This window comes from Xiphias gladius, chromosome 10 (genome assembly GCF_016859285.1).
Source record: "Xiphias gladius isolate SHS-SW01 ecotype Sanya breed wild chromosome 10, ASM1685928v1, whole genome shotgun sequence".
NCBI classification, from domain to species: domain Eukaryota; kingdom Metazoa; phylum Chordata; class Actinopteri; order Istiophoriformes; family Xiphiidae; genus Xiphias; species Xiphias gladius.
In genome coordinates, this window is record NC_053409.1 from 17,073,677 (window position 1) to 17,087,445 (window position 13,769).

Here is a 13,769-nt window from a genome sequence, read left to right on the forward strand (position 1 = left end):
GCCAAATTATGTATGAGACCTCAGTGGTACGATGGGGTGCAGGGTGGCTGACTGACAGGTTTGAGACAACTGCGTGTATGTTTAACACACCGCTGGCACTGCCTGCCCACCTGACCGCCTCTAGCCATGAGGAAGCTACCTGGACGCACACTTACACGGCAGCAACAGCTCTCCCTGCTGTCAGCGCAAACAGGGTGTGGGGATTGATCCCGTGTAACACTTTTTCCCCTTTGCACTGCCACACCATCTCTCATTTTAGCTTGCAGCAACAAATTTTAAGGGCTTCTTATGGGATGGTGGATAGGAGTTTATTGTAGAGATGGGAGCTGGCTTGACATGGTGCCTGTTTCTTCCTGTAGGTCTGTGAGAAGACATGTTCATCCGGAGCAGAGGGCCACGCCAGGGTCCCTGCTTGTCCGCACACCGCTTCAGTGGCAAGGGCCAGTCAGCTTGCTTCAGGGCATTTCGCGCCTTCTGCCTGACTTTCTTTGTTGTCTTCTTTATAAATCGCCAGCTTTACACACGCAGCTATATGAGACAGCTCTTTTTTGTGTGTTTTCTTGTGAGTACACACATTCACACAGTCCAATTTATGGTTTTGGGGCTCTCATAAGTATTCACAGTGATATAGCAGGCGTGTCTCCAGTACGTGATGCAATATGCCATCTCTGCCTGTGGTCAGGGCTCTAATTGCAAAGGTCTGCTAATTTCCCATTTCCAGGGTTTCTCTGGTCTGACCTCAGCGGTCAGACGGGCCATAGATCACGGCAGTTGGAATCCCATGGGGCCCTCGGGGGCTAGCAGACCTCCAGTCATCTCCCCGTTTACCCCTCTCACCGTCATCAACAGACCTGCACCGTAAACAACAGGCTTCTTCTCTCGCTCACTGAGTGATGTCAACCATAATAATACAACTTTTTTATCTCAAATTTCAAGTTACTGCTCTCTGCAGTTGTTTTTTTTGGCATTCTCACTAATTGGTAGGTTCACTAATTTTTACCATTTGTTCTGCATTGTGAAGGGTAGTAAATTCATGGAAATCAATGAATTCCTTGTTTTTAGAAACTCACACAATTCTGTCACAGCATCTCAAATCTCCTCTTAAAATGTCACAGATTATGGTCACATTCAGTTATTTTCATTCGATATGCCTAGTTTATAATTATATATTCATATAAAAAATGTTTTTCCCACCATAAAGTTTGTAGTGTTGTTGATTAGTAAAGGAAATGATAGAGGAGAGAGAAAGGGAGAAAAAAAACACTTCTTTTGATAATGAGCTCTTAAATCACCCTTACTGAAAAAGAACAGTTTTAGCATGAAAAAAAAAGTGTTCTGTTTGGAAAGTGTGATATTTTGAAAGATTCTTTCTAGCCGTTTGAATTAATTAGAAGTTACAAGATTATATTTGGCAAATGATACTTGAGCATAGATAAAAGAATTTTCTTTCTCAGATCTGGAGTTGATGAGTTTTAAGTGGATATTCTTCCCTCTTCCTCCTCCTCCTCCTTTGCAATGCCGGCAACAGACTCATAGCATGAGCCAACAGTGCCATCTACAGACCATTCCTACAAGCTGACAAACCAACGACACTCTACACTTTGGCCTCTCCGAGAATGTTTGGAGCCATTGAAAAGAGTCAAAGGAAAAGATCATATTCTTCAGAACCGTTGGTGATAGAGGAAGAAAACCCTACAATAATAGAAAAAATGAGCTGTCTATTCACCGGTGGTAGTGATAATGGCTGAAGGACAATGTGGCCCTATCCTTGGCCCCTTTGCTCTCATCGCTGGCTGTGTATGGCAGTGTGTCTTTGAAGTGTGTAACCTGATAGACATGCAACCCAGAGCATCCCATCCTGCTAGGTGCTGATCTTTGAACCCGCTCTTTGAGCGGGAGAAATAGCAGTTTTCTCAGTGGCAGGACATCTATGGCTGTAAGGGTATATTATCATAGAACTGCTGATGTCCTTGTGTCTTCTGCCAGGCTTCCAAGGGAAGCTAGAAAATAAACACATAAAGATCAGTCTGTAAGTTTACAAAATGCCGATTTGTAGTGTGTAATTTTGTGTGCGCACACTGTTGGTTTTGTGTCCATACTTCATGTGTGTGTTTGGTCTGCTCTCCTCTGCTGTGATCTGCTCTGATGTGTGATACAGATCAGCAGTGTCAGTCACCCCTGGCTGTAACGCCAGTCCCCCCAAAGGCCTGCAAAACTCCTCATATTAGTCATATCACATCCCTCAAGTCCTTTATCCTTCTCTCTGTGCTCTGTGACCTGACACAGTGGCTCTTTATGCCCCGTGACCCTGCATGTGTGTGCGGGCGCGTGCCCGCTTGTGTGTTCAAGGTTAGGTCAAATCGGGTCTCTGTTACATGATAACAGGGTATCGCTGTTCTCCTACACACCTCTGCCTCTCTTTTATGCCCCAGTTTGACTTCTTTCAGCACTCTACAGTAGAAACAAAGTGCTCCAACAACACTCACCCATATACGCTCTTTTTCTGTCTGTCCAACCCACTGTATACTGCTATTTCCAAGATTGTTTTTCAACAGATAGAACATTTTACAACACAAAGGTGTTGTACCTTTAAAGCAGCACAACCTATATGGCGTGAGTGGTAGTGAGTTTTAGAAAGATGTGACTGTAGCTTCAATGACTTGATTTAGTAATAGATACTATATGAAAAGGTAGTGACTCTGTTGCAGCAACTCTGCAACCTTTGAGCTGATGAATAAAGACAAAGACATTTAAGCTCATTAGGGTGATGAGGGACAATAGATGATATCTATGCACACGTTCCTTTCTGCCAGCTGTAATTAGCAGCACTGTGACATCTCTGTCATACTCAGACCCAGCTTTGAGAACGATGAAAATGTTACTTTTCAAATCCAATTTCCTATCCTATGATGCATTCAACTTTTCAGAGACAGTTTTTTTTTTTTTTTTTTTTATAGCTGATACTTTAGGTCAGTTAACAGACAAATCACAAATTCCTCCCTCCTTTTTTTTTTTTTTTTTTTTTAAAAAGCCAGTATTTTTTTTCCTGGAGTTGTCTGGGAAAAGTCTTGGAGAAGTGCACTGAGACCTTTGGCCTTTGTAAATGAAACATTCCCTTCTGTTGGTGTGTGTTAAAACATCTTGTTTTTAGTGAGATAATCCTTAAATGTACACACACTTTTCCCTCCATTCCCTGTTTCTCCTGACCTTTATTACACCCCCTCCGCTATTCTCAGTCCATTATCGACATCAGCAGACAAGAGTGGGGCCCTGTGAGATCGCAGAGGCAGTCCGTCCACAAGTCCAAACATTCTTTTTCATACTTCCCTCTCCCTCACTCCTTCTATCTTTCTTTCACTGGCATCCGTGTCTCCATTGTATTGTCCTTGCACTTTCATCCGGACCCTTCAGAAGCCTGGCACTGCGTTGTTGCGACTGCCCTGATGGAGGTGTATCCTGCTGCGAGGAAAGGAGGGAGAGGGACTGAGGGAGAGAAGAAAGAAAGGAGCAGAGAGGAGGAGGAAGGAAAGATGGCTGGCAGGCAGGCAGAGGAATCTGCAGTTGAACCAGGAGCTCTGTGGTATTGATTAGAGAGCTGAGGTGTTGTGAGACAAGTCGTTGAAGGGGGGGTGTGAACTATGAAGGGGGGGGGCAGTCAAAATCAAACACGCAGCCCTTCTCTGATTACCGGCATGGTGCCGCATTAGGCTTACATTGGGGGCTCAACAGGAAAATGGATTTCTTTAAAAAGCTGCTTAATACATAAATCATGACCTCTGGGGTCACAGCGAGGGTTTAGGAGATCCGATCAATAACAAAGCTAATGCAGGCTTGTAGCTGGTTTGTGGGGCAGAGAGACCTCTAAATGGTGTTATTGGAAGTAGCTTACAAGCAGTCCAAGACCGATTGATAATCACTATGTAGAAAGTTTGCTTTATTACGTTTTCAGCACAAGTTTACAGTGCCTTACTTAAGTATATATTTCAGCATGAGCGAGTATAGATTCCTTCAAACAGCTGTCTTTCTGTGTCGCCTCTCTATGTGATAGCCATTGTTATCTTTTCCTTTGGTCTGAGACTGCTTGTATTTATGTTGGTCGACACACTGGCAGTGGGGTTGAGATTGCAGGCTTGTTTTGCACATGAGGAAGGATAGCATTAGCGCTGAGATAATGGTGCTGTGTATTGTTCGCTGGCCATGTGGAAGTGGTGGGACAGGATCTATTAGATGCAGGCCCATTTCCCTCCAACTGACTCTAACAGTCCCCACAAACATTAGATAAAGAGCCTAGCCCCAAGCCTTTGTAATTTGTTTGTATTTTTCTGCTTAATGTACTTTGCTCAATCTTGTTTAGCGATGATGGAAGCTGATAGCCTTATCTCTCCTTGCCAAGGGCATGAGCCACTACCACTGCTTGGTTGAACATTGTTCAAATGAAGAACGTGTATGTGTTTATGGTATTTTATTATGATTTTATTCTGATTCTGGATGAACTGCAGATGTATCCAAAGGTTATTTGCATTTGAGCTACTGGTTAATATGATCTGTTATGCACTGATGTAAAGAAACCATTATAGAAAGTGTATTGTTATAATTTCTGTCTTTGGTTTGAATGTTCATATTAAATATTAAGGGAAATCTGTGATCATTTTCTAGTCCTGGCTGACCAAATAGGATTTCTTTTCTCATTTTTGTCATCGTGTGTTTTGTCATTTTTTCTTCAAAATGCATTTGGATTTCCTTTTCAAAACAGCTGCTACTTTTGATCACAAGAGATCAGTTTTTACATGTTCACTGTCACCCTCGATGAAAATATATTTTTTCAGACTGCTTCCTTCTCTTTTTTAAAAGTCACATTTCAAGTTAATTATTTACATTCTTCCATGTGTTAACTCAGCTCTCCATTTGCATTCTAGCCAGTTATTTTTACTCTGCAGTCATATAGAAGTGTGAAAGTGAAAGTATTGCTAAGTCTTTCAACTCCCTGCCATTCATCCACTCCAAAATTAAGAGGGCTATTATGTTTTGTTTCGTGACCCATTCCCCACAAGAAATATTTGTGGCAGGCCCCATCACCTCCCGCAGCTAAAGTCATAACCAGCCGTAGAAAAACACTGTCTGGAGTCTGGAGAGTGGGTTAAACCAGCATCACTGCTATAATTTCTTCTAGTCTCTCTCAGGGGAGGGAATGGGGGAGGAGTGGAGGGTCCATGATGTCTGTTGGAGCTATGGAGGATAGAGGACAGGAGAGCCAAGATGCCAAGAGCCTGGAACCTGACCTCACCAGAAAAACATTTACATTTTGGTGTGTGTGTGTGCCTGTGTGTGTATGTTTATGTTTGTAGGCCATTGCACGACTGTGTGTATATACATGGACACTAGTACATGTGCGCACATACACCCTGCAGACTAGTTGGGTGTTATGGACCACGAAAAGCAACTGACATAGTTTGCCTCTCTGTGGCATGAGACTCCTTCTTTGATTCTGTCCTTTTCCCTTTTTGGAAGCAGCTTCCTGTCTCAGACACACAAACACTCATACCTCAGCCAAGTGGGAATGTTGCTGTGACAGAGCTGGGATTATGACTTTGTTTTATGCCTCACAGAAAAGTGTTGCCGATGCTTATTTATTGGAACACCTTATCCTTTTAGTGAGAGGCGAGACCTTGAATATTTGGAGGAGGTTACATTATTTCCTGTCATCCAAAAAAAAATCCCAACACAGTTGATTGTCTGAGAGTAGAGGAGCACAGTGACAATTTGTTTAATGTAGAAACAAGCATTAAAATATTGCATTTTTAAGAGCCATTAATAACTAAACTTTTGCTTGAATTGCAAGTATTCATGGACATATAGTACATCGATAAATGACCTTATGTCTCCCCGCTGCTTCCCAACATTTAGTTTTCCATGAGTGTTGATATGGAAAGCCTCCTTGTCCTTGGCCTGCTGAAACTAGGGCTTTGTGCTTGCTTTGGCCAAGGCCCTCTCCCTCCCTGCCTGACGAATGGCTGGGTCTGTGTTTACGTAACCATATATATCTGAGAGGAAACTCGTGAAACGTTAATCTCTCTACTTTTTAACTCTGATGAATTTCTACATTTTCCAGCTGTTCGGCATGGCATATTTATGCTCAGGCTCTATCGCTGAAAACAGCTCTGTCATTGTAAATGAATCACTATCCAAGACTAAAGAGTGTGTGTGTGTGTGTGTGTGTGTATGTGTGTGTGTAAACTTCAGGCTAGGAAACTGTACAAACACAAGCTCAACCATGAAAAGCTGCACTAGTACCTTCGTGGATAAAATCTGCAGCTTCTTTTTCATACATCTTCGGACCCGATCAGTGCACACAAGCCTGTCACTTGTCACATTTCTCTGGGTCGATGAGCACGCTCACTCATCGCGTTGATGAGGCAATATCCCATGTCATATCCTCTGTTGGCTGGTCACACCTGCATCGTGGCCTCAGTGGAGGACAATACTTTCCCCTATTCTGCTTCCTCTCTGCCCTGCTTGTGACTCTGACCTGCATCATCTCTGGAACCGGTCAGGGCATTTAGGCTTATGAGCAGCTGGCTTTGTGAGTAGTTTGTTTTTCTTCTTCCACCACTCTGTATGGTTGAAGACTGATACGCGGTGAGTCATCTTGCCTGCCCATCCACAAGCACAAAGGAAGAGCCCGTCTTTCAACAACTGCTTCAAACAGACAGCCCCACCAATTTACCAAGGAGAATGTCTCTGAAAGCCTTTCATAACGAGGTTTTGGCCGATGTTTGTTTAACAAAGACATTCGCTAAGCCTAAATGTCCATTTGTTGCTTTATTTTGATGGATCAGACATTGTACATAGTGTTTTAGCCTCAGTATACAATCTTGTGAGCATTGGGTGTAACTTATAACATTATAATTGGTATGTATCCTGTACCTTGTGCACACCTCTTCCACATCCTATCCCTCCTTTACCAACTCTGGGAGTCACCTTGGAGTGTCTGTCTGTACAGAATGATAATGAGAATGCTGATTTAAAACAAATAAGAACTGTCTCCCGCTACTAAGCTCACACTAAGCTTCCTGTCAGTTTGGCATGTCTGAGTTGCCAGCCCAACACGCCCCAGGACTATGTCCGCATTACATTAAACACAATCACTTGACCCTAGCTGGCCCTATCCCCTGTACCACATCTAGTTGAGCTGCTACAACGAGGTCCAACCCCCTCTCCATGTCCCCACCATGTAGGGAAACAGGGGAGAACAACCCCATTACATTACAACAGGCCCAGAACTGATGTAATGGAGAGAACATTATAACCATGTCGCGTCCAGTCACTTACTTGATGGATCCAGAAAGAGGGTTGATGATGAGGAGAGATGGAGAGGAGAAGGAGTGTTGGAGTGAAGGAGGAAGGGATAAGAGGCTGTGGGGTTAGAAGTATTGTTGATGTGACAGTGCAGAAGCAGCAATGGAGAGTATTTGATGGTACCCCAATGCCCTTGAGCAAACTGTCACTCCAACCACTTAAATTAATTTTTCCACCTTGTCTTCTTCCCCGCCTCCCTGCCATCACACACAAGCATACTACATACAGGAGGCTGTAACATAATAGAAATTACATGTCAACAACTTTGGAGTCATTAAAAGGAGGATTTTGTAATGGAAATACGGGGCCTTGTGTCTGCATTAGTCAAGATCTGCCAGCTCTGGCTTCCAAGTTGTCAGAAAAGGCTGAAGCAGGCATTTTGGAAATCCACCGTTTTGCAAAATGGTGCTTTGTATTGTTAGGGTGTATAATTAAGATCTCATTGTGACAGGCATTGAGAGAGAGCTAATGGGGGTTCTGATGTATTCCATATGAATATGAATATTGAATTTTTAATATTTTATTGCTTTCTAATTGCCTTGAATACTGTTAATGGCTTTGAGTGTTGAATATTACCCAGACTGAATGTGTGGCATGCGTAAGTACCTTTTCAAGCTGAGAGCTGATAAAATAGCTGCATTCTCAAGCCAAATTCCGTGCTTTATGATTGTCGTGCATTGTATGTATCTTTGGGGCAGATACATAGATTGACATATCTGTGACTGTGAATACATTTGAACCACTCTTTAACTCCCGTACTAAGATGAATGTATATATAATTACAAAGTTTATCACACACACTACCTTGATATAGAGTTTAATGGCCGTATCGTTTCTTAGTAGAGCATGTCTGCTGGCCTTAATCTTCCCCACAGCTGACATCTTAATAACTCAGCCCTCTCCATCCATTTCCACGGGAGACATCCGGATGTGGGGGAAGGATTAGTTTAATGAATTTGACAATTAGTAACAGAAGTTAATGACTGCATGGGGCTAAGTACCCTGATGGACATGGCTGGGGGGACTGAGGGCTTCCATTGCTCTGGGTCATAGATCCTCATTAATAGCTTCTCTGCCTGCCGGAGAGGACGGGAAGCCAGGCTAGGCCTTTGTTTAGTCTGCCTCTGATGGGGCTGCAAGGGAGTTGCACTGTTGCACAACGCCACGCCAGAATTAGTCCAGCTCTGGGCGTGAGTTAATACAGGGCCTCGGGTGCGGGATCAGGTTAAGCTTCCTTTAATGAACCTGGGTCATTAAATGTTGAAAAAAGAAAACTGACATGGTATCAGGGCAGGGAGGGAGCTCTTTCTTCGGATCTTGTGCCAACGGTCATGAAGAAAGAAAAGTGGTTTGTGGGTCACAGGACTCCTGATGACCTCTGCCTTCATTTATCATTGTTAGCCTCTTACCGGGATCCCACTTCTAATGTAGTCAAAACATCATTTAGCTCGATAGCTCTCATAAAGATTTTATTATTATTTATTATTATACTGTGCTTCATGAGCTACCTTGTCGCTTTGTCATGTATTCCTACTATAAACCATTTTGATAAATTTTTCAGCTACCATAAAATCAAAGTTTGTATTTTTTATGGCGTTGTGAATACAGACGGACCAATTCCCATAATATCTGTCAATTCAGATTTATACATACATATACCCCTGCTTCACAATAATTTATCCTACCTTTCCCACAGAGGATGAGAAAGTATGTCTAGAATTTGTAAAATCACGTCCAGAGCAGCGTTAGCTGCCCCCTCATTCCTGCCTGTCTCCTGGTGATAGCTATAATGGCGACAAAAACATAACCGCATCCAGAAATAATCATTTTCCAAAGCTATTTGCCAAAAGGTCTCGTAGCTAGAGCCTCCACTGAAAACGAGGATGTGTGAGAAATTTGTCTTGTGTTATCATTAGTGGTGAGTATGCCTGGGTATTATAAAGCTGCATGATGTCATGTAATGAGAGCCAGTGAAAAGAGAAGACATTTAATTGGTCAAGACTGACTTGAACCTCACAGGCCCAAGTACCTACAACTGTCTGCCTCCAGAGAGAAAGGAGACAAAGGGAGACAAAGAGACAAAAAACACAGGATTCTGTCAGGCTAAGTCTGATCCTGTCAAATTTAGAGCCAGTGGACCAAATTGGTGTTGATGTAGCGCACTCCCTTCAACACTCTCATTCTTATCTCTTTTCCTCTTTCTTTCTGTCTCTCCTTATCCCACTCTTTACCTTCTAATTTGCCTTTTTAGGAAGTGACAATTGTATTTAGGGAAAAGGTTATCATTGTATTAGAACAGAGTGCTGGCCCTGAGGCTTACCCAGAATTACATGACACCACCTGCAGCCCCCTTGGGTCTGTGCTGGGCTGAAATGTTATCGGTCGGACTTAATTACTGTCACTGGGCAGCAGAATTGACTGTAATGTATATTCCAGTGTTGGACATGTTGGAGAGATATTTAAGCTTGAGTACTGAATCCCAAGTTCTTAAGATCTCTTGGTGTTTAACTTTAGGTCAAAGAGTTAAATTCTAGCTGTGTATTTGCCTCTATGTGTTTAGCTTCGCCTTTATGCCTCACATCCTTTGCTGCACCATAAACACCACACGCATACAGTACATGGATGCAGCCACACACACAGAGGGTACATCCTTTATCTGATTAGCTGGCACGCCTACGCGGAGCTGTGTGCGTGCGTGTTTGTGTGTGTGTTTGTGTGTGTGTGTGCGGCACAGTGCGTCGCAGCTCAGCGTCAGCCCCCAGGCAGGGCATGGATTTCATTTAGGAAAGTATCAAAGGTTTACACGCTGTTCGCTTTAATCAGCATGTTTATCAGGCAGAGAAAAATTGCAGGAAGGGACCACAGGGAGAAGGAGGGGTGGGGGGTTATCTTAAGGACCAGTAGCCAGGGAAATTGATAATGGCTACAAGGTAATTTACTGGAGACTTGTGCATCCCTCTACTGCTTCTACCCTTGCCTCTCATTCTAATTACAGCCCATGTAATGTTCTAATGAATCTGCAGGTGTGAGTCTGTAGGGGAGGGGCATGGAGGTGGAGAGGAGGGCTGTGTATGTATGTGGGTGAGCATGCAGCTCTTGCTTGCACGTGTGCATGTTGTTTGTTTGTGTGTGTCACTCTGGATCAAGCCTGTTTTCGTGAGAGAAGATTGAACGCATCTCAAGGCTGTGTCAGTAACTCTCGAGTGCATAGTTGTCTCACTGTTTCTGAAATATGAATATGATATGAAAAGCAATTAGATTAGCCCTCAGCAATATTAAAGATACATGCCACTCACAGACACAATGCTCCACTGATACTTCAAGTTGTCACTGCGGTTCCGTCTTCCAGCTGGGTGTGGAGAGGATGGAAGCTACAGCCAGACAAACTCATCTCTCACTCACACTAGACAGCTGATAAGGTCCAGGAACTGCCCTTAGTGGTGCTGGTGCCTCCAGTCACACACTCACGTGTACACTCACGTTCACTCACAGAGCCATGTACGCAAACCTCCAGGGGATATGGGCTGGACCATAAAGGCCTTGATACGACCAGAGTGTAAACATCCCCACAGGATTGCGGTCCAGTGAAAGGAAGAGCTGTCAGGAATCTGTTTTCTTTGTCCATAACAGTTTGTGTGTGTGTATGTTTGTGTGTGTGTTTGTGTGTGTGTGTGCGGCACAGTGCGCCGCAGCTCAGCGTCAGCCCCAGGCAGGGCATGGATTTCATTTAGGAAAGTATCAAAGGTTTACACGCTGTTCGCTTTAATCAGCATGTTTATCAGGCAGAGAAAAATTGCAGGAAGGGACCACAGGGAGAAGGAGGGGTGGGGGGTTATCTTAAGGACCAGTAGCCAGGGAAATTGATAATGGCTACAAGGTAATTTACTGGAGACTTGTGCATCCCTCTACTGCTTCTACCCTTGCCTCTCATTCTAATTACAGCCCATGTAATGTTCTAATGAATCTGCAGGTGTGAGTCTGTAGGGGAGGGCATGGAGGTGGAGAGGAGGGCTGTGTATGTATGTGGGTGAGCATGCAGCTCTTGCTTGCACGTGTGCATGTTGTTTGTTTGTGTGTGTCACTCTGGATCAAGCCTGTTTTCGTGAGAGAAGATTGAACGCATCTCAAGGCTGTGTCAGTAACTCTCGAGTGCATAGTTGTCTCACTGTTTCTGAAATATGAATATGATATGAAAAGCAATTAGATTAGCCCTCAGCAATATTAAAGATACATGCCACTCACAGACACAATGCTCCACTGATACTTCAAGTTGTCACTGCGGTTCCGTCTTCCAGCTGGGTGTGGAGAGGATGGAAGCTACAGCCAGACAAACTCATCTCTCACTCACACTAGACAGCTGATAAGGTCCAGGAACTGCCCTTAGTGGTGCTGGTGCCTCCAGTCACACACTCACGTGTACACTCACGTTCACTCACAGAGCCATGTACGCAAACCTCCAGGGGATATGGGCTGGACCATAAAGGCCTTGATACGACCAGAGTGTAAACATCCCCACAGGATTGCGGTCCAGTGAAAGGAAGAGCTGTCAGGAATCTGTTTTCTTTGTCCATAACAGTTTGTGTGTGTGTATGTTAACGTGTTTGTGTGGTTTTGTTCAGATAACACTTTTGGTTACCATTGTAGGTTGAGCAAGGAGTATTTGGCCCCATCGGACAGTGACATCATATTGCTATTACAATACATGTTGCGCACGCTGTATAATGGAAAAGGCAAGAAATCTTTGTGGTTAAGTTTCCTCCACCTTTTCCCCCTCACAGGAAAAGGAGGGTGTTGAGGCAGTGTCTGCAGGGGCCATTCTCTCCGATTACCAGAGGGTCCGTGTGGAAAATGTGTAAGTCAAACACACACACACACACACACACATTCATGATCTAGGACACACTTTCTATCTAAGGTGCACACACACCCACTGCGTTTAGGCCTCTGAACTCGCACGCTGACGCACACTCTGTGGTCCATTGAAGGAAAAGACTACATCCTCTGTAGTCTTTACCTCACTGTGTGTTCCAAACTTGGACTGAGTATTGTTTAAATACATACACACACCCATATACACTCGAGTTTTGTTTATGCCATTTTATTTAGACTAGCTTTGATTTTATGGTGTGGCTATGTTTTTTATGGCGCAATGATTTAAAAGAAAAAGGAATGAAACTGATAGTTTCATAATTGGCATGATTTTGTTAACATAAAAAATGCACTTTTCCATTAGGGGTGAAATACAACAGTCTTATTTGCAGAAAGACGAGATGGTTACCTTGTGACACAGATACCCATATCTTTTTTTGTTCTTGTTTTATTCTTTCTCACATTATTTTTGCTTTTTTTTTTGTGTCCTCTCTCCTCTTTGTTCTCTCTTGTTCTAAACTTACACAGACTGGACATATTGCTGCACAAAAGCTCCCTTCTTAATAACAAATCCTGTTGCCAGTCAGCTATTGTTTCCCCTTCTACATGCCAGATCCATACATGTAAACATCTCAGCCGTTTCTTGAGTAGTAGACATTGGTGTGCAGACATTTTTGGCACCAGTTACCTGCTGTGGATGTGTGTGTTTCATGTGAGTTTATGTGACAGACAAGCCCGGGAGTTTTTTATGTTGGTCTACTCCTTGGAAAAAGCCACTGGCAGTGGTGGCAGGTGGGAACATGAGCTGTGGGCCTATCAGGGTGTCAGCCTTCCTACAAATGGAGAAGGTGCCCAGCCTAGTTGGCTTTGAAGTTCTTCTGGAGCTGGCAAATATTCAATATTAACTGCTTTGCATCTCCTTCTGTTTCTCCAACCTACTGCTTTCCCTTTTCCCTTTCACCTGTTCCCCAGATGTTTGCGGCTAGGTTTGCAGCCCCTGGCCTACCTGTGGCGCCGAGACCAAGAGTCCCTGCTCTCTGAGATGATATCATCTGACCTCCATGCTATCCTCATCAAAGTCGCCGCCTTCGGTGAGTTTGTGTCTCACTCTTTTATGTCTCAGGCAGCTGGTGAGCAGTCTGATGTCCCCTCCCTTCTGGTAACTCTTTTTACTCTCTTTTTACTGTCTATGTAGGTGCCATGTTGGTTAAGTAGTGTTTGGCACTGGGATTGAAGGGACAGAATTTGGATAAGTGTGGGAGGAAGACAAGAGAGGGAGGTGGAACCAGAAAGAAAAAGATAGACAAGCAGAGTAATGCCCTAATCATTAATCTGTGGCTTAGCAGCGGTGTTGAGACTTGTGCCAGCGGCAAAGGTATTGAAGCAGAGAACAATATGAAAAGATAAGAAGCACAGAGGGAGGAGGTGTGAGGGAAGTGCGCAGTGGTATTGGGTTGGGTGGGTGGGTGGAGGGGGGAGGGAGGTTTGGCAGTTGAGAAATAATCACAGGTGATTACCCCGCGCATTAATGCAACCTGTCAATA

At 43.8% G+C, this 13,769-nt stretch overlaps 1 protein-coding gene across 2 annotated transcripts in view; it reads left to right on the forward strand.

Annotated features, from left to right (window-relative positions):
- dph6 (diphthamine biosynthesis 6) overlaps positions 1-13,769 on the forward strand; it is a 59,598-nt gene that overhangs the window by 3,792 nt on the left and 42,037 nt on the right. For both annotated transcript variants that reach the window (XM_040137298.1, XM_040137297.1), the window contains exons 4-5: positions 12,135-12,208; positions 13,198-13,316. In XM_040137298.1, the coding sequence (XP_039993232.1) occupies positions 12,135-12,208; positions 13,198-13,316 (193 nt within the window). The remainder of the gene's footprint in view (positions 1-12,134; positions 12,209-13,197; positions 13,317-13,769) is intronic.